The 19,748-nt window shown below is 46.3% G+C and overlaps 1 protein-coding gene and 1 long non-coding RNA gene across 2 annotated transcripts in view; one reads left to right on the plus strand and one right to left on the minus strand.

The window, feature by feature from the left end:
- Positions 1-2,303: 2,303 nt before the first annotated feature.
- Positions 2,304-3,952, minus strand: LOC147450781 (uncharacterized). Its single transcript, XM_086519820.1, has 3 exons — positions 3,878-3,952; positions 3,751-3,785; positions 2,304-3,452 (listed from the first exon to the last, which is right to left on the minus strand). The coding sequence occupies exon 3, from the start codon at positions 3,445-3,447 to the stop codon at positions 2,416-2,418; it is 1,032 nt and encodes a 343-aa protein (XP_086375946.1). The 5' UTR covers positions 3,448-3,452; positions 3,751-3,785; positions 3,878-3,952; the 3' UTR covers positions 2,304-2,415.
- A 360-nt stretch (positions 3,953-4,312) lies between these two features.
- The window catches only part of LOC147450782 (uncharacterized), a 48,198-nt gene continuing 32,762 nt past the window's right edge, over positions 4,313-19,748 (plus strand). Inside the window, exon 1 of the long non-coding RNA XR_015189165.1 lies at positions 4,313-4,627. This is a non-coding gene — a long non-coding RNA (uncharacterized LOC147450782). The remainder of the gene's footprint in view (positions 4,628-19,748) is intronic.

Raw genomic sequence — 19,748 nt, forward strand, 5'->3', positions numbered from 1 at the left:
AGCTTGATGCCCTGATTAGCTTAGAGCTTATGCAAATTAGATAGCGCCCATGATGAATAAGAGGAGCAAGGCACGTGATGCAAATTGGAGGCCACTTGCATTGTGTGTGTGTGTGTGTGTGGGTATCTCTATGTGTGTGCGTGTGCCACTATGTGTGTGTTCGTGTGCACGCTTACAACTATTTCCAAGAAGGCAGATAATTAATGTGAAGGCTCAACTACCCAAAACTATGTAGAAAAATTGACATCATCTAGCAGATCTGAGTGTGGCCATGCACAAGGGCCCGAGCCTTTTAATGAGCTATGTAATGAGTTAAGAGACAAGCTAATGGATGCCGAGAGCCGATTGCATACTCTACAAGAGAAGCAATTATGTTAGTGATGCAACAATTAATCAGCTTCAACAAATGTGGCATTGAAGGAGAGCTATTGAGGAGGGTAATCGAGGCCTCAAAGCTTGCAATTGAGGGTGAGAGATTTAGCAGATTTAGCTACAGCAGTGCACAAAGTCCTTGACATAGTGGAGAGTAATGGCCAAACAGACTATAATTTTCCCTATGTAGAGTGGATTTCAGCTAATCCATCCCTTGAGAATGATGGAATGCCTGAGTTCTCCAACTCGGGGAAGCTCTGGTCTGGATGCTTGTGTAGAAATTCTAATAAATTTATGTAACAGTCTTGTGCAAGGAAAAGTGGATATTATCAAATTCATTGCGGAAGTGAGAGAGAGAGTGGGATGGAGGGAGGGTGAGAGAGAGGAAGACATTGACATAGCTAATGAACTGCATCATTAAAAAGCTCGTTAGATCTTGCAAATTTTTCTACTTTTCACTGGATAAGAAAGCAAGGGGAAAAGCAAGAGAGAGATAGATAGAGAGAGGAAAAAAGAGGGAGAGATATAGAGAGAGATAGAGGAATGGAGGGAGAGTGATAGAGATAGAGAGAGATAGAGATAGAGAGAGATAGAGGAATGGAGGGAGAGAGAAAGGGGGGCAACAGGAAGAAGAGATATAGGCTTGGGTGTCAGCTTAAATATATATAGACAGCTAGTAAGCTCTAAAAGATTCAACGAGTGAGGGCTTCCTCTTTGTCATGTACATTGTGCTAGATAGCCACAAGTACCCCAAGAGAATTGAATCGGTAGTAACTATGGAAGCCTCCAAGAGAGTTGTATCGGTAGTAACTATGGAAGAGAATCGGTAGTAACTATTTAAGCCTCCAAGAGAATATCTATTATCGACAGTAACTATGGAAGCTCGAATTGTGCAGCACATTCTCGTGAAGGCAAGCATACATAAAAAAATCATGGTGGAGACATCTTCTTCACAAATTCAGGACGAGAGGTATGACGTTTATATTGCAAGTAGCCCGATGTGTACATGTGGAGACTTTGCAGAACAAGTGGCACAAAGCAAACCATATATGGCCTGCAAGCATATTTACTTCATCTTCCTTTGCTACTTTGGCTTGGATTTAAACCACAATATCTTCTTTGTTCGTTCAACTATCGTCATATGGCATAAAATAAAAATGTAATTAAATTGTTTCGATCACATCCTCTAGTGCCCAAATTTAATTGTAGGACACGAATTATAACTACAAATTGAATGGAGTGATTCTTTTTGAGGGAATTCATGATTTGAAAGGGTAGTTGTGTCTTCCTGCTATGTATGAAGCATATTTTTGGTTATTACATGTTACCTGTTGATTTAACATTGTAACTCTTTTTGGAGAATTTTGTGTTTTAATACGGTGGTTTGTGTCTTCTTCTCCTTCCCCTATGTTTGAAGCATTATTTTTTCTGATGTACATGTCAATGTCAAGGTTCAATTGGATTGAGAAATAACAAAGAAAGATCCCTCCAAAAAGCTCTCTCCAATCAGGGTGTAAAATGCTTTATTTGCAAACACTACTCAAGTGAAAAACTTAGAAAAAAGCTCCCTCCAAAAACTCTCTCCATTCCCATTCCCCAAAGATCTTGTGAGATTGTCACAGTGATTAGCACCTGAACGAAGGTCATTTGCCACTCCACCTTGAACACCTCCTTCATCGCCTCTTTGAGCACGCTCAATTGCATCCTCTGCCGATTGGTCCATACATTGGATTAAATGCAACCATGTTTGCAAGAAGGCCACATCATTTTGGTTGGGTCCATCCTTTAGTAATTCTGCAATTGCTAAAAAGCATAGCCAAGCATAATGAAGTGCCATCTCTCTAGACATCGGACTCCTATCCTATAGGTTTACACAAGCAATGTAATATAGTCAACGAAAAGAAAGCATTGCATGTGCACAATACACTTACTTCCAAAGAAAATAAAGTTATCCAAAGTCATCACAGACGTTAAAAACGGGAAGATAGAGACAAGTAGGGATTGAATCTCTGAAGACCATAGGCTTCACTAGTTAGTAGCTCGTCAGTTGTTGTCATTATTGACATGCTTTAAGAACCCTGCCATGGTGTCATGAAAGCTAACCAGCAAGTCCAAGTGCTTGTTTTCAAGTGCCTCTTGCCTGTTGGAGTTATCTTTTAAGTGGTCAAGTAAAGCTCGACCAGTGTCCGCCATTTGTGCCAAAGACTCCTCGACCTTTGGAGTAGATCGCTTGCCATTGGTGGTTGTTGTGGCTTGAATTTTGATTTGGGAGGCTTTGGAGTCTTCTTCACCTGGTACCTCACTCATCTTAGTATTTTCGTGTGTGGTAGAGGAGGCACGGCTAACACACTTCACAGAAGCCCTATCATGATAGTACTCATCTACCACATCATACCATTTACATGTGTATTTTCTATCGTTGCCAGATGTAGCATTATGTGCTTTATCCAGCCTATATTGGCCAAGTACAAAGCCCCACTTTTTGCGGCATGCCTCACTATCTTTATCAAAGTCATGGTATGTGGAGGCCAATCGTGCAACCACTTTCGCCCATAGATTGATCCCTTGCTTTTGAGGATTGTTGAACTCCTCGTGCATACCCTCCCTCACATGGATAAGTTGGTCAACCCAGATGTCCTTCCATTGATCCTTGGATTTTTGGATGATGTCTTTGTCAGCTTCGAGCTCCACAATGCCCTTCTTCTTGGACACTCTCGCCTTCTTTGATGGAGCCGTCGGTGCAATCTCTTGCACATCCTCTCCACCTAAGTGTAAGGCTTTCTTCGTGGATGGTTTTGTGCACCCTTTAGTAGATTGATGGGAGGAATCATTTGGGCTTGGGCCACTCTCTACATGCATAGGCTTATGGCGTAGAGGTGGAGCACATGGTGGGGGGGAAGGCTTGAATAAGAAAGGAGAGGAGGGCGATGGAGAAGCTAGCATGGCCGTGAAGCCATGTGGAGGCATCGTGAAAGGGGGTGGTGTGAAGGAGTAGTAAGAGGGTTGGGAGAATACATTTTGGGATGCATTGTCATCAACGTTCTTTTGGCTTTCCAAATGTTGAGATGGGTCCATGACTCCTGCATACACAAACAGTTCAATAACACACACACACACACACACACACAGAGAGAGAGAGAGAGAGAGAGAGAGAGAGAGAGAGAGAGAGAGAGAGAGAGAGAGAGAGAAATATGGGCACATTCAACCTTAATTAGTAGTAATTTGTTCGTGGACCCATCCTCTAGAGAGAGAGAGAGAGAGAGAGAGAGAGAGAGAGAGAGAGAGAGAGAAGGGGGGGGGGTTGGGAGAATGGGCGGTGGAGGCATAATTTGGTTGGGAGGGAGGTATGGGCATAATTGGAGAGGCACCCGATGTTACCTTGCCGCTTCGAATATGACGTCGCCTTCAATGGCCTACAAAAAGAAGAAAGAGAAGGTAAGGAATCCATGTTCAATGAGAAACAAGGCTAATCAAAATGCTAACAAAAAAAGGTGCAACTCATCACCTTCTCTGCTCCTGTCTCTTGTTTCTGTCGATCAAAAAAGGAAGCTCAATGAGCTACCCAATGCACAAAGTGCACGAAGCAAAGGGGCGAGGGGGGTTTATATAGGCCTAAAATAATGGGCCTGTTTGATAAAACATTTACATTTGTGGACGTTTGGAAATGGAAAGTTAAGGCTAAAAATTGAAAGGTGGGGGTGGGGCTCATTCCACGTGGAGCTGCTCAGCCAAGTTGGCAAGATGGGGTCGGAAAAAAATGCTTGCCGTGCGCTGGCACGCCAGGCTGGCTGAGCTGCCGTGCTGTCTGAAACGCCACCTTCCAGGTGCGAGCGAGCCATTGGTCTGCGTGTCTGCTTGCGCACTGCCCAGTGCCACCGGGTCGTCTGAACCCGGCCTTAATATACTTACGGATAATGTCACTCGTAGTGAGTCGTACATTTGCATGCAAACGTCTCCCTCTGCCTCTCCCTCTCCCTCTCCCTCTCCGTGCCTGTGTCGTGGAGCTTAGTAACGACCTGCCTGGTCTTTCATTAAAGTGTCTCTCTCTCTCTCTCTCTCTCTCTCTCTCATACACACACAGATTTGCCTTCTTTTGTAAAACTATGCACATGCACTCACACGCACACGTACACGCATACACATGTCCGAGAAGACGACATCTGTGGGCTAAAATGCAGAGAAACAAGGAGTTTGCCGCACCATCTGTGGAGCTACATGTGGCACACACACAAGCTCAGACAATGAATATAGAGAGGTGAGGAATCTCTCCTCACTCAGATTTGGCTTTCGTTTGTGACATTCATCCGTTGTAGAAGTTGTAATCTGTACTGATGTCCGGGTCTGTGCGCCGTTGAATTGTCATGTTTTTTATGTCTTTTTGGTCTTTCTTTTGAGAGGGGCATTAATTGGCACAACAAATTTTGTGGCAACCCTAGAAGGAATTGCCGGATTTTACACTAGTGTGTGCTAAAATTTTAATTGGTTCAAAAGAAAAACTAAGGATCCGTTGTTTGTAAACATTATGTTTTAGAATGCCAATGTGAGGACCATGTTGTTTTATTTTAATTATTTCTTGATTTTCTAACTATGATGGCTGTCATCAATCTTTTCAACCTTTAGTGAGGCTGGTGGCATAGTTCAAAAAAACATTTCTTGGTCTTGATTTTCAAGGCCGAATGAATGAGACAACCCAGACTTATACCAAAGTCTTAAGGTATTTATGGGGATTTATAACTAAATGTCCGATTCTTGAACTTGAAAATTAAGGTCCAATGAAATAAAAGGAGACACTCATCTTTTTCAAAGTGGGATGTGTGAGCACTGATTACAAGTTCGGATATGTAAGCATTGATTGATGTTGTCATTTTTGGGATGAAGGTTGATTTTTCACTCTTGATTGTTGTCTCCGTTGTTTGAACACATGTCATTTAATGGTAACAATGTTTTAAAAATGAGATACTCTTTAGTGAAGCATGGCCTTGTCTTTAAATTAAGCAAGAATCTTTGATTAGAGCATATAAATGTAGGTTTATATATGCTAAAAAGCAATGCAAAGGTTTTTTTGGCCATACTCACAATTTGGATGTTTTATATTAACCTGAAAAATAATGTACAATTATCCTCAAGCTCACTAGGTATCTTTAAGGGGACATAATACATGTTTCAGAGCTACACAAATTCAGTCACCTATACTTCCGTTTGAAGGCTATGTTTACATCTTGAAGGCATGTGGCTCTACGCAAGTGCTCGAGGAGCTTTGTGTCCGGAGTGTGGACTCTTGGAATGCAATGATTACAAGATTTTCCCCACAGAAGCAGGGCCAGAAATCTCTAGCTTGATTTCAACAGATGCGAAGCGAGGACCTCTCTCCGGATGCAATCACCTATGCATGCATCTTGAAGGCATGTGGCTCTATGCAAGATGCTGAGTTTTTCAAACGGCAAGAGGTTTTTGGGTGTTCGGCCTTTGTCCATGTGCCAAAGGAGAAGCGACAGAAGTTAGACTTCAAGGCGAAGAAGCTCATCTTCTTGGGCTATCCACGAGAGTCTGACGGATACCGGCTTTACGATCTTGACGCCAAGACCACCACAGTTAGCAGTGATGTGACTTTCATGGAGCTCTTCAGCACACCTACAGAGGGGGCATCATCCAAGCCTATACCTTCCCTACCTCCTCCTCGTCCACCTCCTACACCTGATCCTATCTTTGTTCTTGTTCCTTTGCCCTCTACATCGCAGCCAGTTACTTCACCCGATCATGCCATGTCAGATTCCGATTCTGATGTGGATGATGGCTCTCCTTGATTGTAGGCGGTCCCACCTCGCAAGGAGAAGTTAGTTCTTGGTTGGCTCTACTCTACGGTTTCTTTCTCTGGTGTCAAGAAGTTACTAAGACTCGCCAAACCCTGGACAGCCTCGACGTTCTGCACGCCTCAAGGTCAGGCAAGTTAATGATGGCATAGAGTTCGTGAACTTTGCACTCATGTCTTAGATTCAGGCTTCATCAGTTGAGCCTTCCTCGTTGGAGGAAGCACTCCAGCATGATTGTTGGAAGCGTGCCATGCAGACAGAGATGGACGCTATCGAGTGGAATAAAACCTGGACTTTGGTTCCCAGGCCCAACAAGCGAAAGGTGGTTTCTACGAAATGGATTTTCAAGACAAAGTACAAGGCCAATGGTTCCCTTGAAAAACACAAGGCGAGACTTGTTGCTCGGGGCTTCACACAGCGAGTAGGTGTCGACTTTGACGAGACCTTTGCTCCCACCGCTTGCATGACTACCATAAGCACATTGTTTGTTCTCGTAGCCAAATTTGGTTTTTCTATCTTCCAAATGGATTTCAAAAGTGCATTTTTGAATGGAGTTTTGGATAAAGATGTTTATGTGGAGCAACCTCCTGGGTTTCGTATACTTGGCAAGGAGGATTCGGTCTATCAGTTGTGGAAAGCATTGTATGGATTGAAGCAGGTTGGACGACAGTGGTACCTCACACTTGACCAGTTTCTTGTGAAGCTTGGGTTACGGTGTACCTCATCAGATTCCAATTGTTATGTTGTCTTTGATGGCTCTTTGGTTGCGATAGTGATTATCTATGTGGACGATCTCATTTTCACAGGATCTTGGACTAGCACGATCATGTTGATCATGAAAGCTATGGAGACGCGTTTCGAGATGACTGATCTTGGGCTTCTTCACTATTTTCTTGGATTCCAGATTTTTTAGACACCAGACGGCATCTTCTTTTCTCAACGGAAGTATGCGAAAGCTATCCTTGAGAGATTCCAAATGATAGGCTGTAGACTGATTGACACTCCTCTTGAGCTCGGAGAGAACGTATCGTCTCACGATCCTTTCGCACGGATTGACTTGGAACAGGATAGGAATGTTGTTGGCTGCCTCGTATGGCTCACTTATTTCTGACCAGACATCTGCTACACAGTTTCTGTCCTCAGTTACACCCGACCTCGTCAGCGACATTGGTAGTGTGCCCAACGTACTTTGCGATACATCAGTGGCACCTTGGACCATGGTGTGGTCTATGGTCGCTCCAAGGGATGCACCTTACTTGGTTGGTGCAATTCAGATTAGGCAGGACATTCAAATACTCGGCGCTCTACTACAGGAGTAGTTTTCACACTCGGCTCGGGACCCATTTCATGGAGCAGTAAGCGGCAATCCACTGTTGCGCTATCTTCTTCAGAGGCGGAGTACAGAGCAGCTTGCTATGCTGCTTGTGAAGCTATATGGCTACTGAGATTACTGGGGGAGTTGTGTTTTCCCTAGACTACTACTACTTGTCTTTTGTGCGACAATTAGAGTCGCATTGCTATTGCCAAGAACCCTATCTTTCACGCTTGGACAAAGCACATTGAGGTGCAGTACCACTATGTTCAGGAGTGGGTTTTGGCTGGAGATCTTCATTTGGAGTATGTTCCTACAGTGGACAATGCAACAGACATCTTCACGAAGGCTGTACCTCAGGGGACTTTGGCTTCTCACCTTCGACTCCTCTATGTTGTCTCGGCATTCGATGCTGAGAGGGGGTGTTAGAATTACACCACCGTTGCTTCGCCATTTTGTACGGCTAGTGATTGTCCCGGGTTGGCCACCCATCGCACATCATGTAGATTGCATGGGCGGACACTTTTAGCACGTGTCCGACCGGTCATTTTTTGAGCCTGGCTGGGTGCACAAATTTTTAGCCATTTTTTGGCTTTTATGTTTTTTGCACCTGTTACACATTTTTGCCTTACCTCAACCTAAGATTCTATGAATAGAATGCTTAGGGTCTTGTAGTCATCCAGATTGTGTATTGAGAGCATCATTTGCAGAGTACTTGTGTTTTCTCTCTCTCTCTCTCTCTCTCTCTCTCTTTCTCTCTCCAGCGTTTTCGGTGCACGTGGCTCACACTCTTTCCGCTGCTCACTCTCACACAAGAGACACCCTCACTTTGCATCTGCTGAAAATAGCCCAAAGCTGCCTGGCCGTGCCTCTGTTTTACGTCTCCTACAATCAGTACGTTCCAAGGGTCGACATTCCGTACAAGGTGGTCCTCAAGCACTTTTTGTGCTTTTTGAAGTACATCATATTTGGCATACATGTCGATCAAGGCAATGCCATATACAACTTTTTTTTTTTCAGCAGCCCTTGACTAACAATATCATCGTGAATTTTGTTGCCCATATCAATGTCTTGCGTAGTGCCACATGTCTTCAAGATGAAAGCATAAGTGATTGCATATGGAGAGATGTCCTCCCTTCGCATGTGCTGAAAACAGTAGAGGACTACCTGGCCCTGCCACATTTGGCATACATGTTGACCAGACAGTGCCAAGCATAAGGTTTTTTTTGGACAGCTTCTGACTAACAAGATCATTGTGAGTTCCTTTGCCCACCACAGCTTCTTCCAAATTGCCACATGCCTTCAAGATGCAAGCATAGGTGATTGCGTCTGGAGAGATGCACTCTCTTCGCATCAGCTGAAAACAGTCCAGAGCTTCCTGGCCCTGTCCTTGTTTGGCATATCCCGCAATCAGTGCATTCCAAGACTTAACATTCCAGACAGTTAGCTCCTCAAGAACTCTTTGTGCTTTCTGAAGTACACCACATCTTCCTGGTCCTGTCCCTGTTCCGTATATCCTGCACTCAGTGCATTCCAAGAGTCAACATTCCGTACAAGAATATCCTCAAGCACTTTGGTGCTTTCTGAAGTACACCATTGGCATACATGTTGACCAAGGCAATGCCAAGCACAAATTCTTTTTTTTAGCAGCCCCTGACTAACAATATCATCGTGAATTTCGTTGCCCATATCAGCGTCTTGCGTAGTGCCACATGCCTTCAAGACGAGAACATAGGTGATTGCATCTGGAGTGATGTCCTCGTTCGTATTTGCTGAAAACAGCCCAGTTCAGCCTGGCCCTGCATTTGGCATACATGTCAAACAAGGCAATGCCAAGCATAATGTTTTTTTTTTCGACAGCCCCTGACTAACATTATCATTGTGAGTTCTATTGCCCATCTGAGTGTTTTCCAAATTGCCACATGCCTTCAAGATGCAAGCATAGGTGATTGCATCTGGAGAGATCTGATCGCTTCGTATCAGCTGAAAACAGTCGAGCTTCTTGTCCTGCCTTTGTGGCATATCCTTCAATCAGTGCATTATAAGACTTAACATTCCCAACAAGCAGCTCCTCAAGAACTCTTTGTGCTTTCTGAAGTACACCGCGTCTTCCTGCCCTGCCCCTGTTCTGCATATCTTGCAATCAGTGCGTTCCGAGAGTTGACATTCCATACAAGAATTTCCTCAAGCATTTTTGGTGCTTTTTGAAGTACACCATATTTGGCATACATGTTGACCAAGGCAATGCCAAGCACAAGTTCTTTTTGTAGCAGCCCCTTACTAACAATATCGTTGTAAATTTTGTTGCCCATATCAGCGTCTTGCATAGTGCCATATGCCTTCAAGACGAAAGCATAGGTGATTACATCTGGAGCGATGTCCTCACTTCGCATCTGTTGAAAACAACCCAGGTCATCCTGGCCCTGTCACATTGGGCATACATGTTGAACAAGGCAGTGCTAAGCATAACGTTGTTTTGCGACATCCCCCAACTAACAATATCATTGTGAGTTCTATTGCCCATCTCAATATTTTCCAAATTTCCACATGCCTTCAATATGCAACCATAGGTGATTGCATCTGGAGATGGGCTCGCTTCACATTAGCTGAAAACAGTCTAGAGCTTCCTGGCCCTACCCCTGTTCGGCATAACCTGCAATCAACCCATTGTAAGACTTAACATTCTAGATAGGTAGCTCCTCAAGAACTCTTTATGCTTTTTGAAGTACACCACATCTGGTGTACATGTAGTGCCAAGCATGAGGCTTTGTTTCAATAGCCCCCGACAAACAATATCATCATGAATTATGTTGCCCATATTGGTGTTCTTGATAGTACCACATGCCTTCAAGATGCAACCGTAGGTGATTGCATATGGAGAAATTGCTTTGCACTCACTGAATACATCCTAGAGCTTCTGGCCTTGCCGCTGCTGAGCATATTCCACAATCAGTGCGTTCCAAGAGACGACATTTGGAACAGAAAGCTCCTCAAGCACTCTTTGTGCTTTCTAAAGCACACCACATCTGGCATACATGTTGATCAAGGCAGTGCCAATCATGCAGTCCTTGTCTAACAATGTCATCGTTGCTCATATTGGAATCCTGCGTAGTGTCACAAGCTTGGGCACCACCCCAATTAGAGAATCCGACATGACACACGAGAATTACTTAAAATACTTCTCAACTTAAAATTCACAGTTCAATTTCGTCGATACGGCCTGACGTAGCTCAGTGCCTAGAGGTATTGGCTCCAAAGATTGGCGCTGAAACCTGCCCATAGGGCGGTAGACTTTGGCTTTCACCCGAAATTCTTTACTTTAGACTTTAGGACATAGAAGAACTTGCAAATAAAACCTGTGACAGGAACTAACACTTCACAGCACACACGGCCCGGAAGCTAGAATGCTCCGAGCAGACGCCGACAACCTATAGGCCCCAAAGATTGGCACCCCCTTTCCGTATTTCTTTATTATATTTCCAGAGGGAATAAAACCTGTGATCTCCTACGAGCTGCCTCGCATAATTCGGGTTGAGAACGACCTGATCTGGCCCGATTTTGGCAGCATAACTGTACTAGGACGGTTCATAGACAGTGTCCCCACACAATAGGTGACTTTCCCAACGCATACAGACACTTTGCAAAACCTGGCGAGAATCTGCAGCACGCTGAATTCTCTGTTTTCTCCCTGAAAATGCGCCAGAACACCTGCACAGCAGTCCCCTCGCGTCCCCGGACCTCCTGGGGGTATTAGGGACCGTTAGGGCCAAAATCCTAAACCTACAAAAATACACAGCAGGCTGTATTTCCCTGTTTTGAGCTCCGTTTCGCGAGCCAGTCACATCCGTAGCAAGTCCTCGAGCTCCCGCACATGTAGTGCTACTTGGCCTTTGAATCGGACGAGATTTCTTTCGTGAAATCTCTCCGAATTCACCTGTACCTGTGCAAGAGGCTCTTGCCTCGGCAATCGTGCATGAACCCACACAACTGTACATACAGATGAAAAGCCCTCGAGCGGGGCATCACGTTTCTTTATTCAAAGGGGGAGAGAGATGCACGAGAGCAGAATCATCACGCTACATAAGACAAGGGAGAAGGCAAGCTTTCCATTAAAGCTGTGAGACCTGCACCCACTACTCACCCACATTCTGTAATCACTTATGAGTAAAAATCAGCCTCCTCTCTTGATTTGGGCGCCCCCTCTTCAAGCTGGCTTGGCAAGTTTGCTTAGGAGCCGCCATGTGTCCACTTAACCTCTTTTGAGTTGATTCCTAGTACCCGCCAACTTATAAGTGTAGCGAGGGGGCCTAAATGACTTTGAATTGAGCCTAGACACCCTTTTACTGCTCGGATTTCAGTACTGGTCGGCGCGACCACCTCGTGGCGACTTGTCGTTCCAGCTGCAGGTGAAACTCTCGACTGTCGGCCGTTTCACATTGGCCATACAATGTCCGGCCATTTGCAACTTCAAAAAGAGGGTTGCAAAAATTAAACAAAAATTATTGGAAAGAAACCAACAACTAAGGTTAGCAGTTGCCACGTCCTTGTGACGATAATTAGCCATTGCCACGTCCTCGTGACATACCCCCCTCTTGAAATCGCAAATGTTCTCAATTGCTTGCCATATATACATGCCATTGATGATCTGTGTTGTTAGCACGCTTTTATCATCGCATGTACCCGCAAGAAAGGTCATAACACATAGATAGAAATGACTTAATGAGATGTAAGGTGCAGCAGAAGTGAATGTTGAACTTTGCTCAAGATGAGTGCTCCGAACTGTGCTCAAGGTTCTTTTTACTTACGGAAGGGAGAGCCTTCCGTTCCTTTAGTGAGAGTGCAATGGACACAAACAAAGTGGTGAACACTGTGAATGAAGGTGCTGAGACTGAGAGATAGAGAGAGAAGAATACGACACCGGAATGTTGTCAAACCCTCCTCCGAAGGCGCCACTCTCTATGGCGAGAGCGGTCTCTATTGATTGCACAAATCTCTACAATGCTTTGGACTTGCCGACGTCGATGACGATGAGGATGACAACGAGAAGGCTGAAAAAACGCTAATGGCTGAAATCTGCAAATCTTTATCTGCTGAATTTTGACTCTATGTCGGTGAGGACAGCGATAACGACGATGCGCTGAAAACGCAGATGCTGAAATCTACATTTTTCGGGCTGAATCTGCAAACTTCGGTGGATCTGACCGCGTGGCGAGGATCTGCTACAGGAAGGTGAGATCTGCGAGGTTTGGGACTTCTTCTGCGATGTCTGACTGCTGAAAACTGAAAATGCTAATGCTTCTTGGTGTTCCGTCGTGGTGAATTTGCAAAACGCTATGCAGATGCAAAAACGCTAGGGCTGAAAACTGTCTTGCGGTGGAAATCTGCTAACGTTAGGCTGATCTGTGGTCTTGCTGTCGCCGGGGCTGATCTGCAATGCAAACACCAGGGTTGGTCTTCAATGCAAAAACGCTAGCTCTCTGTTGATGCAAAAACGCTAGGTCTGCTGATGGGGGTCGTGCTGAGAAGGTGTCCATTGAACGCGAAGTTCCTGCTGCCTCTTCTGTCCATAAGTGCTAGCGCTAGGTTTCTATATATACATGCTTAGTGTATTTGCCTACCCAGTTTCCAACAAAAGTCATTTAAAAATAATAAGTGAAAAATGTCAAAAATAGGGAAAATAGGTCTATGCACTGTAAAAATCTTCTTGATGGGTTCTGATGGAAATCTGATGATCATGCTGTGTACAACCAGAGGATATGCATCTACTCTAAGTGCCTGGGTATGCACGGTCTGCGAACAGACTCACAAAAGTGCCAGAACACTTCCTAAGCTAGACTGATGGGACTGAACTGAACCCTTGCCATGAAGTAGCTTGTCCACGTACACAGGGTTAGATGTGCACGTGACATCCCCTCCTTTTCAAAGTGAGGTACTGCTACCGAACTGTATGGCGTCGAGGGAGATCGCCAACAACGTCTGGAATCCTGGAAAGGACTCTTCACCGGTCCCACTCTGATGTGTGGGTCATGCGATACTTGAACTTCATAAAGGTCTGCAACGCTTGCTTCTTTCGGCCGCGTCGAAAGCGACACAAAGTCTTCTGTGGCTCCTTCAATGCTTCAACTTCGTCCATAGTCATGTGTCTATCTTCTTCAAGAATCTCCGATGTTGAAAATTCCTGAAACCACTTCCAACACAAAAACATGAACATACCCATTCCATGTAAAGTGACTGGAAAAGGACCATTCCTTCGAAAAAACTGTGCATGCAATGCAGATGAACAAAGTGACGGAGTGCCAAAGCGTTCATCAAACACACGCAAACAATGGGGTCGAATCTTGACTTTCTGATCTAAATCATCAACTGTGGCAAAACACAATGGAAATGCCGATGCTTGATGCTCAATCTTTCTTGTGCTCTTTAGGATTCTGTGTCATGCCAAGGAAGAGACATGGAATGTGAATTCCTTGAATGCAAACATTTCAGCTTTTCATGAGTAACCCGCATTCATCCGTGCTCTTTCATGAGTGAATTGTGTTCATCATGCAATATGTCATGCCTAAGAAAAGGGACCACATAAAGACAATGATTGAAATACAGGAAAGCATCACGAATAAACACTCGATCAATGCGTGCTGACTAATCATGCGAACACATAATACTTCTTGGGGGGGGGGGGGGGGGTTTCTGTGGACCTAGGCTCGAGAGCCAAGATCGGTTCTTCCTGAAGGGGTTCTTTGGACCTAGGCTCGAGAGCCAAGAACGGTTCTTCCTGAGGGGGTTCTTTGGACCTAGGCTCGAGAGCCAAGATCGGTGCCTCGTGATTAATCGTGTCTGCAATGAGGTTAGCTTCACTAGAGAAAGTATCAACTAACACATCATCCTTGTGAACAATCACATCATCTTCATGCAAATCATCATGCTTGTTATTATCATCCAAATCATCATGCTTATCATTGTCATTCAAATCGTGTGTGTCATGCTTGGGAGAAGAAGAGACGGAGAGAGTCTCCTTTTCCCGAATCTATTGCATCTGTGCATACACTTGAGAAAAGAGTCGCAACATCTCTTTCATGTGTCGGTCGTTCATTTCTGCTCTTGCTTTGTTCTCGCGATCAAATGCTGCTTCTCTTACTTCGCGTTCTAACTTCTTGTCCATCATCATCTTGTCGAAAGCCTCCATAGGAGTTAGTGCAATCCTTGTCATAGATGGGGAAGGGGGAGGGTCGAAAAAACCTCCCGGTGGGGAAAATTCTGCCATGCTCATCACCTTTATGCGAAGTATCCATTCCGCTTCGGGTAATGACCATACACTGAAGTCGTGGGTTCTTAAGTTCACGAGGAACTTGGGTTCGTGTGGGTCTTGGGTTCTTGAGGGTCTTGAGTTCTTGAGGTTCTTGAGGGTCTTGAGGTTCTTCTTTCGCTTGCAGTCTATGTTAGAGAAGGATCTTCTCTTCACCCGAGTTCTGCTCTTTTCTGCGGGCGCACCCCTTGGTGGCTTTGCGCTCACACCAAGGTTGCTTTTTCCCACCTCACGTCGATTGGCTGGCCGCTAAGTGCACGGTCCACTCTCAATGAGAGAAAAGAGGCACAAGGGGAGGCTGGACAAGCCCTTCTTTCTTGGGTTTCCTGTCACTCTTCAAAAACATGATTAGGAATTGACACGCCCAAGAGGAATTGGGTTACGTGCGACGGCAACAAGCAAAAAAAAGTTATGTGGTTCTTGTGGTACTTTCCTTGAGTGATACGGAACACTGCCAAAGCTTTGATACCAATGTAAGGTCCAGCGGAAGTGAATGCTGAACTTTGCTCAAGATGAGTGCTCCGAATTGTGCTCAAGGTTCCTTTTACTTACAGAAGGGAGAGCCTTGTGTTCTTTAGTGAGAGAGTGCAATGGACACAAACAAAGTGGTGAACACTGTGAATGAAGGTGCTGAGACTGAGAGATAAAGAGAGAAGAATACGATACCGGAATGTTGTCAAACCCTCCTCCGAAGGCCCCACTCTCTATGGTGAGAGCGGTCTACTATTGATTGCACAAATCTCTACAATGCTTTGGACTTGCCGACGATGTTGACGACGATGAGGACGACAATGAGAAGGTTGAAATGTGAAAACGCTAATGGCTGAAATCTGCAAATCTTTATTTGTTGAATTCTGACTCTATGTCAGTGACGACGGCGATGATGACGATGCAACGACGACGCGCTGAAAAACGAAGATGCTGAAATCTGCGTTTTCCGGGCTGAATCTGCAAACTTCAGTGGATCTGATCGTGTCGCGAGAATCTGCTACGGGAAGGTGAGATTTGCGAGGTTCGGGACTTCTTCTGTGATGTCTGACTGCTGAAAACTAAAAACGCTGATGCTTCTTGGTGTTCTTTTTTTTTTTCCGAGAAAAAGATCCTTCTATTAGTTAATGAATCTGCCCATGGGGCTACAACCTCCTCTACAAGAGAGGACTACAACAATCATGCTGGGGAGACTCTCCCAATGAAAAAACAACATATGTACAATGAGGCTAAATCAAGGGATGGGAGGAGGGAAGAGCTACACAGGTGGACGGTAGTGCCATCTGAGCACACCTTGGACCATGGTGAAAAATGGTCCAAGATGCCAAAGTCGAAGGAAAGCCTCTCTGTACTCCCTCATGCGGTCGGAACTGCAGTGGAGTCTCTCAAACTGTCCTTTGAGAGTATGGACCAGCTCAAGCCAAAGGTCTCGAACAGTCTCTGGTGGTGGTAGGGCATAGGTGAGTAGTTCTTGAACTTCACCAAATAGCGTCTTGCAACCTGTCCCTTAACTTTTCTTTCTTTATGTGCCGAAATCTGCTCAGGAACCAAAATTTCATCAAGTTCCTCAGAAATGAGCCTCCTAGAGCTACCTTGGTCAAAATCCAAGAAGAGGATGCTCACCACAGATCTCCTCTAAGGCATGCTTGGAGAAAGGTAAGAGAACATGATGCTTTTATTCTCTTTGATCCTGGTTCTACTCACAATTTCATATCCACAAAGTTGGCCACCAAACTAGGCATCCAAGCCTATGAGATGGGAGATGTCCTACCCGTCGATGTTGCTTTCAAGGGACAAGAAGCCTCAGTCACTCCCTTAATTGGGAAATTGAGGCTCCATGTCCAAAGCTATGTGGACAAGGAGGACTTCTTTATCTCTCCTCTCAAGCACGAGGATGTAATCCTAGGGGCACCATGGTTTGATCGCATGGCTGCCAACGTTGAATTCCTTGAAAGGCAAATCTACTTTAGGTTCAGGGAAAAAGATATGTACATAGATGCTAAGGAGTTGGGTAACACCATACCCATTGTACATACGCAAGCTTTCAATAAGTCAATAAAGAGCTCTATTTCCGTGTACATGATTTTTGTTAAAGATTCTCAAAATGAACCTAATGCTTCAACAAAAGGGAATATAAACAATCACAAGGAATTAGAGTTATCGAATTTTCTCAAGATATTTTTATTAACATCTCTTGTGAACTACCTCCTGAACGAGGCAATGATGACCATGCAATTGAACTTCTTCCAGGAAGTTCACCGCCTAATAAATCTCCTTATAGAGTTTCTCAAGCTCAACCAGAGGAGATTACGCGGCAAGTGCATGAGTTAGTTGAGAAGGGCATGGTTAGGCCTAGCATTTTGTTCACCCATGTTATTATTGCAAAAGAAAGACGGCACATATCGTATGTGTGTCGTCTATAGAGCACTACATAGGATCACTATCAAGGGTATAAGACCTATTTGATAAGCTGCAAGGGTCGACCTACTTCAGTAGGATTGACCTAAAAAGTGGCTACCATCAAATAAGGATAGTTGATCAAGACATTATAAAGACCGCATTTCGCACTATGTTTGGTCTTTACGAATACATTGTCATGCCTTTTGGCTTGACCAATGCACCAGCCACATTTAACCGCTTGATGAAGAAGCTATTCAAGCCTCACCGAACCTTTACTGGAGTGCTCTTTGATGATATAATCATCTACTCTAATTTACTAGACGAACACAAGCAACATCTCTAGGTAATATTCCGAGTCTTACGAGAGAATAAACTTTATATTAATCGAAAGAAAAGTGAGTTTTTTTGTACAAAAATGATCGGGCTCGCTGCTGCTGCTTGCACCCCCACCCCTATCGCCATTGCTGCACCTCCCCCCCCCCCCCCCCCCCCCCCCCCCCCCCCCCCTCCTCGCCATCGCTGCCCTTCCCTCCGTCCCTCCCTCTGCCCTCGCGTAGCCCCCTTGCCTGCCTAGCACCCCTGCCCGCCCCCTGCGCGGTCTGCCCAGCCCGCTGCCACACCCGCTGCCCGTCCGCCTCCCCTCCGTCGCCAGCCACGCCCATTGCCCACCCTTCCTCACTGTCCGTCGCCAGCCCCCCCTCCCGCCGCCCGCCGTTACCCTGTCCTCCTGCCGCCCCCTTTGCCGCACCCGCCTTCCTGCACTTTACCTTTAGCCATTGCCCCTCCCGCTCCATTTAACCTTCAACCACTCCTGCTTGTCGGGCCTGGCCAACATCCTTGACGTGCTCGGTCCAGCAAGAGTTTCCCTCTTCATCGACGTTTCTTCGCCTTTTCTTCACAGCAGCAGACACAGATGGAGGCTCATGCTCCGCCGTAGAGGAACTGCAATGAACTTATGAAGTCCCCTCGCCCGACCCCGCTGAGCCCACCATTCAACTCGCTCTTTCACCGACAGAGCAAGCGAGCCTAGCTGCAGAGGTAGAGCGCCTGTAGGCGACTTCTGTCATCTGCAAGATTCTCGGCACCAGACCTAGCAAAGGAGAGCTGCATGATCTTCTCCAGGCTCGCCTTCTCGCAGAGGTGGGCAAGATCTTGGACGTTCAGATCCTCGGACGAGGCTCTACTACCAGATCGAGTTTGAGACCTCCGAGATGGCATCCAAGGTCATCGCCATGAGCCCTTTGACCATCCGAGCAGTTCGAGCCCACTTTCGACAGTGGAGACATGGTTTTGAGCCTGCTTCAGATGTTTTGGTAGAGGAGGTAGACATTCCCATCTCCGTCTGCTTTCCTGGTTTGCGGAGGGAGTACCTACCACTTTTCTCCAGGATAGGCTCCGTGATTGGGACTGTCCTGGAGACACCTCGCTCGACAGCCTCAGTAGCTGCCAAGGCGGCTTGCATTCCCTCAGTTCGCGTTCTGGTTAGGGATACTCATACTTTTTTCGAAGGTCATCCTACTTCCTTGGGTGAGCGGGGGTCGGTTTAGATAGCGTGGAATATTAGGGCCTCCCGAATCAGTGCTTTCTTTGTCGACAGATGGGCCATCTTGGGAAGGCCCGTCCACGGAGGAGGCCCCGACCTACACCACAGGCCCAGCCCCAGCCTGCAAGGGTTGGACAACAGCCCACCGGCAGAGACACAGAGCACATAGACAGAGCCACCCTTCGAGCTTGGGGCTCCAGCGGAGGAGGGATGGCAGCAGGTTCGTGGTCGACGACGGCAGGGGCCTCAGTGACAGCCTGGCACTTAGGGTGGTCCTCAAGCACCTGCCCAACAGCAGTGCGTTCCCACGGGGAACCGATTCGGTCCTCTTGAGCATGACGAGGTCCCTGCTCTAGCCCCCACCTCAGCTTCACCCTCGACAGCCCCCCCTCCCCCTGAGTTCCCCCCCTCCTCATCAGCGCCCCCCCCCCGGGCCTCTCCTTCTCGCCCCTCTACCTTTGCCGATCCCCCGTGCCCCTCTCCTTCCCCACTTCCCCCTACCCCACCTTCCCCTGCTCCTACACCCCCCCCTCCCGCTCCAGTTCCACAGTCGACCCAGGGGGCAGGGCCATCCCCGGCTGCTAGGAGATCTCTTGGCAGCGCCTTTGCCACGAGTCGCTTGGCGAGAGAGGGACAGCCTTTCTTGTGACCCCCTCTGCAGGTACAGACGTTTCCCTTTGCAACAGTCCCTCGTGGTCTGACAAGCTTTGACATTCGGCGCCGATGGGACTTTTTTGACTACGACTTTACACGCTTTCTCGGCGACTCCTCAGCACACCATGAGGCAGCCTGCTTCAGAGTTCATGTTCTGTTCCTTGCAGCTAGGGGGATAGAGGCCTTGGATTCAGCGATTGGCTTCTCTTTTCCCCTTTGTGGCAGGGACCAGACCGAGTGGACTCTCGACTCAGTGTTGGAGTGGCTCCAGACACAGGCCGTAGAGTTCTCTCACCACATGGGAGACCTAGGAGTTACAGATATGCTTTAGACTCTGTGGCCATTGGCCAAGTTTGTTGTGACCCC

The sequence above is a fragment of the Adiantum capillus-veneris genome, chromosome 9, assembly GCF_014529385.1.
Source record: "Adiantum capillus-veneris isolate H3 chromosome 9, ASM1452938v2, whole genome shotgun sequence".
NCBI classification, from domain to species: Eukaryota; Viridiplantae; Streptophyta; class Polypodiopsida; order Polypodiales; family Pteridaceae; genus Adiantum; species Adiantum capillus-veneris.